Source organism: Oncorhynchus gorbuscha, linkage group LG10 (genome assembly GCF_021184085.1).
Source record: "Oncorhynchus gorbuscha isolate QuinsamMale2020 ecotype Even-year linkage group LG10, OgorEven_v1.0, whole genome shotgun sequence".
Classification (NCBI taxonomy): Eukaryota; Metazoa; Chordata; class Actinopteri; order Salmoniformes; family Salmonidae; genus Oncorhynchus; species Oncorhynchus gorbuscha.
In genome coordinates this window covers 45117401-45123458 of record NC_060182.1, presented here as the reverse complement: position 1 = coordinate 45123458, position 6058 = coordinate 45117401, and the positions used below count along the sequence as shown (strand labels likewise).

At 41.7% G+C, this 6058-nt stretch overlaps 1 protein-coding gene across 1 annotated transcript in view; it reads left to right on the top strand.

Annotated features, from left to right (window-relative positions):
• The first annotated feature begins 1431 nt into the window (after nucleotides 1-1431).
• The window catches only part of LOC124045183 (multiple epidermal growth factor-like domains protein 6), a 181720-nt gene continuing 177093 nt past the window's right edge, over nucleotides 1432-6058 (top strand). Inside the window, exon 1 of the mRNA XM_046364436.1 lies at nucleotides 1432-1685. Coding sequence (XP_046220392.1) covers nucleotides 1646-1685 — 40 coding nt within the window. The 5' untranslated portion in view covers nucleotides 1432-1645. The remainder of the gene's footprint in view (nucleotides 1686-6058) is intronic.

Here is a 6058-nt window from a genome sequence, read left to right as displayed (position 1 = left end):
CGTTGACTAGCTGAGGGAAAATATTCCCGGTGTATGTGATGCTCGTCGTTTGATGCAACACAGACAGTGGGGTGAGAGGGAGGAAACAGACAAGTAATTGTCTGTTCTTTTGAGTTTTAAAGTTGAGTCTTTGCCTGGAAAAGTGAAGTTAGGATATATAAGTTATCCATTAAGATGTTACAGGTGTCAAGCTTATGGGCATGTGGCAACAGTGTGTGGGAGAGAGGGCCCACGGTGTGAGACAAAGGAATGTGTAGTATTGGGGAAAGTAGTGGAATGTGTTAATTGTAGGGGTGCTCATGGAGCTGGGGATCAGAAATGTCCTGTGAGAAAGAGGCAGGTTGAGGTTTCCAGGGTTAAGATTAGAGCAGAAGTTGTCATATGCTGAGGCAGTGAAGAAAGTAGAGGAAGATGGGTTAAGGTGAGAGTAGTAGAGATATACCAGTACAGAGGGATAGGCCAAGAAGTGAAATACGTTTCAGTAAGATTGAATTTTTAGCATTTATAGCAATGGTTATTAATTGTACTGCAGGGATGGATCAGAAGTGTCAGAAAATGTAGGTTGTGGTGGCAGCTGCAGAGAGTTATTTGGGTGTGCGAGACTTGACAGCACATGATTGTGGTCAATACAATAATATCAGAATGAGCAATGTCAGTCCGGAATATACAGTAGTTTTCACCTGGATTCACTTGTTCAGTCTACGTCATGGAAAGAGTAGGTGTTTTGTGTGTTTGTGTTTATCTATCCACACACACACACACACACACACACACACACACACACACACACACACACACACACACACACACACACACACACACACACACACACACACACACACACACACACACACACACACACACACACACACACACACACACACACACACACACACACACACACACACACACACAGAGTGTACAAAACATTAGGAACAACTGCTCTGTCCATGATGTATACTGGCCAGGTGAATCCAGGTGAAAGCTACTGTATGTTGGAACATTGCTGTGGGGACTTGCTTCCCGTTCAACCACAATAGCATTAGTGAGGTAGGGCACCAGATTCGTTCATCGAACTGCCAGATGCTGAAGCGTAATTCATCACTCCAGAGAAGGCGTTGTCACTGCTCCAGTCCATTGGTGGCGAGCTTTACACCACTCCAGCCGACGCTTGGCTTTGCGCATGGTGCATAAGCTTGTGTGTGGCTGCTCAGCCATGGAAACTAATTTAATGAAGCTGACTTGTTGGAAAGGTGACATTCTATGACAGTGCCACGTTGAAAGTCACGGAGCTCTTCGGTAAAGCCATTCTACTACCAATGTTTGTCTATGGAGATTGCATGGCGATGTGCTTGATTTTATACACCTGTGAGCAACAGATGTGGCTGAAATAGCTGAATCCACTAAGGGGTGTCCGCATACCTTTGTGTGTGTATATAGTGTATAACATCAGCCATTGAGAACTGCAACAGTTTTGCTGCTTTTCTCAACAGCATTGATGCCCTGAATTTAGCAGGCGCTATCTACAGATAAGTTGGAAAAAGTTGTGATGGGCTACTTTCTGCACACGCCATGGTCAGTGTGAACCGGAGTGACTTGACAACGCTGGCCAAACAAGATGTAGCTACAAACAAAACGGAATTAAATGGTTCCAGTCTGCCTTGAATTGTCATCCATGTATACGGGTAAGAGTCTAGCTACATTTTCAGATATTATACGTTTCTAATTTTGTCAAAGTCATTTTCATTGCAAGTTACAGTGTACTGTTTGCTAGCTAACAAACGTTAGCTTGCTGATCCGCTAGCTAACTTTACATGTATGATTTACTTTTGAGAAAATGGCCCTTGAATGTTTAAGTACACCTACTGGAGAGCTCTTCTTTGTCTACACCCATTCAGCATCGTTCACACCCTCTTAAGCCTTAGCCCCACCCATCTCTTTAGGATTCACATGTGAGGCCATGTGGTTAACACACACGATATCAAATACAATCTAAGTTTATCTGGCACATGCACAGGATCCAGAAGGTGTAAACGGTACAGTGAAGTGTCCAGCCCACTCACTATTTCAGCTAATCATGGCTAGCGGAATGGTTCCTGTTTTTTTTTTTGTGGCTAAACCAACTCGTAATTTTAACAATTTAATCGTATTTATGGATTGAATAAAAAATTGTTATTAAGGCACATGAATATTCACACTGTCGACTTTTTCCACATTTTATTGTTAGTCTGAATTTAAATTGCATTTTTTTAAATGTCACTGGCCTACAAACAATACCCCATAATGTCAAAGTGGAATTATGTTTTTTGAAATGTTAACAATTAATTCAAAATTAAAAGCTGAAATGTCTTGAGTCTAGGTATTCAACCTCTTTGTTATGGCAAAACTAAATAGGTTCAGGAGTTGCTAATCAGTCACATAAGTTGCATGGACTCACTCTGTGTGCAATAATAGTGTTTAACATGATTTTTTTAATGAATACCTCATCTCTATCCCACACATACAATTATCTGTAAGGTCCCTCAGTCGAGCAGTGAATTTCAAACACCGACTTAACCACAAAGACCTGAGAGGTTTTCCAATGCCTCACTAGGAAAGGCACCTAACTGGTCGATGGGTTAAAAAAAGAGATTGTCAGAAGTCTGAAGTGGTGGCATTTACAATATACAGTGCCTTCGGAAAGGATTCAGACCCCCTTTTCCGCATTTTGTTAAGTTACAGCCTTATTCTAAAATTTATTAAATATTATCATTTTTTGTCATCAATTTACACACAATACCCCATAATGACAAAGCGAAAACAGGTTTTTAGACATTTTTGCACATTTATTACATATAAAACAGAAATACGTTATTTACTTAAGTATTCAGACCCTTTGCTATGAGACTCAAAATTGAGCTCGGGTGCATTTTGTTTCCATTGATAATTTCTACAATTGATTGGACATGATTTGGATAGGCACACTCCTGTCTATGTAAGGTACCACAGTTGACAGTGCATGTCAGAGCAAAAACCAAGCCATGAGGTTGATGGAATTGTTCGTAGAGCTCAGACAGGATTGTGTCGAGGCACACGTGCGCAAGGGTACCACAAAATGTCTGCAGCATTGAAGGTCCCGAAGAACACAGTGGCCTCCATCATTCTTGAATGGAAGAAGTTTGGAACCACTGAGACTCTTCCTAGAGCTGTCCGCCCAGCCAAGCTGAGCAATCGGGGGAGAAGGGCCTTGGTCAGGGAGGTGACTAAGAACCCAATGGTCACTCTGACAGAGCTCTAGAGTTCCTCTGTTGAGATTGGAGAACCTTCCAAAAGGACAACCATCTCTGCAGCACTCCACCAATCAGGCCTTTTTTAGGAAGAGTGGCCAGACGGAAGCCACCCCTCAGTAAAAGGCACATGACAGCCCGCTTGGAGTTTGCCAAAAGGCACCTAAAGACTCTCATACCATGAGAAACTAGATTCTCTGGTCTAATAAAACCAAGATTGACCTCTTTAGCCTGAATGCCAAGTGTCACGTCTGGAGAAAACCTGGCACCATCCCTACTGTGAAGCGTGGTGGCAGCATCATGATGTGGGGGTGTTTTTCAGTGGCAGGGACTGGGAGACTAGTCAGAATCGAGGCAAAAATGAATGGAGAAAAGTACAGAGAGATCCTTGATGAAAACCTTCTCCACAGCGCTCAGGACCTCAGACTGGGGCGAAGGTTCACCTTCCAACAGGACAACGACCCTAAGCACACAGCCAAGAAAATACAGAAGTGGCTTCAGGACAAGGCTCTGAATGTCCTTGAGTGGCCCAGCCAGAGCCTGGACTTTAAGCCAATCGAACATCTCTGGAGAGACCATAAAATAGCAGTTCAGCAATGCTTCTCAACTAACCTGACAGAGCTTGAGAGGATCTATAGAGAAGAATGGGAGAAACTCCCCATATACAGGTTTGCCAAGCTTGTAGCGTCATACCCAAGAAGACTCCAGGCTGTAATCGCTGCCAAAGGTGTTTCAAGAAAGTACTGAGTAAATGTTCTGAATGCTTATTTATTTCTAAAAAAAACTGTGTTGTGTCATTATGGGGTATTGTGTGTAGATTGATGAGGATTTTAAATACATTTTAAAGTAAGGCTGTAACGTATAATTTTTTTTTGCAAAAAGTCTATTGGTCTGAATACTTTCTGAAGGCACTGTAACATGCATGCGTCTCTAAGAACTTTTGGTAATGTCCATGTGGGCTCAAACAGAGAATTAGTGACCATAAAAGTTAAATCATGAGACATGACAGAGATTATCCAGTTGTAGTACATTGTAATGTCCAAAAACATGACATTTCTACCTTTTTTTAGATTTTGTGGCATAGAGAAAGTCAAGATATCAGATAGGGGAGGTGAAATAATTAATGCTCTGAGCAAAATAGAATGTTTTGGGAATTTCACCCTCCAGACATTGTTCCCAGAAGGCCTTAACATGCATGGGCATTTCATCATTATGTTGTTAATGTGAACATGAGTTAATGCTGCAACTTCAGATGACATTTTTCTTGTACTGTACCCAATTATTTATGAAAACTTACTTGAAAACAAAGGAGCTGATCGTGGACTACAGGAAAGTCCTTAACATCGATGGACTGTAGTGCTGCGGGTCGAGAGTTTCAAGTTTCTTGGTGTCCACATCACCAACGAACTATCATGGTCCAAACATATTGAGACAGTTGTGAAGAGGGCATGACAAAACCTTTCCCCACTCAGGAGACTGAAAAGATTTGTCATGGTTCCCCAGATCCTCAAAAACGTATACTGCTGCACCATCGAGAGCATCCTGACTGTTTGCATCACTGCCTGGTATGGCAACGTCTTGGCATCTGACCGAAAGGCACTACAGAGGGTAGTGCGTACGGCCCAGTACATCACTGGGGCCAAGCTTCCAGCTTCCAGTGTCAGAGGAAAGCCCATGAAATTGTCAGAGACTCCAGTCACACAAGTCAGACTGTTTTCTCTGCTACCGCACAACAAGCGGTACCGGAGCGCCAAGTCTAGGACCAAAAGGCTCCTTAACAGCTTTTACCCCAAAGCCATAAGACTGCTGAACAATTAATCAAATGGCCACCCGGCTATATGCTTGGTCACTTCACCCTTACCTACATGTACAAATTACCTCAACTAACCTGTACCTCTGCACACTGACTCAGTACCGGTACCCTGTGTATATAGCCTCGTTATTGTGTTACTTTTGATTATTTTTATTTATTTTTTACCTGAGTTTATTTGGTAAATATGAACTCTTCTTGAACTGCACTGTTGGTTACGGGCTTGTAAGTAAGTATTTCACGGTAAGGTCTACGCTTGTTTTATTCGGCGCATGTGACAAAGTTTGATTTGATAGGTCGATGTCCTCATTGTGGTTTCACAGACATGTTTTATGTACACACTTTATTAGAATACTTTTGAAATGCACATTGTTATATTTGGTAACACTTGCTTATTTTCCCTCATCTCCAACTCCCCTTGATGCATGGAACGGATGTGGGTGGAGCAATGTCTACATAAGGGTGCAAATTATAAACACTCACAAAAGCTCTGTGCAGAAGACTTGAGGCCGATATGTAACAGCTTTAAAGAGCAGTGATACTAGCATGAGCAGTATGCAGGTTTCTTATTTTGTCTCTCTGCTTATTCAACTGTTCGCTTGGATGTGCGAGTGCCTTTTTGAATATGAAATTACTAAAATGTAAAATGAGAAAATTGAGGATGAATCAAAAACATTATAGTTCATCCACAATACTAACCTAATTAATTAACAGAGTAAAAAAAGTTCTCATTTACAACTGCGACCTGGCCAAGATAAAGCAAAGCAGTGCAACACAAACAACAACACAGAGTTACACATGGAATAAACAAACGTACAGTCAATCACACAATAGAAAAAACATATATGGCTGCTCTCACAAAATGCTGAACCTGGCTAAGACAAAGTCCACAAGGTGGTAGTGTAGCCTTGAATATGTATTTTGTGAGAGCAGCCGTAGACTGGGCAATTTAGAGTTCCAGAGGATCTATTCATTCTTATAA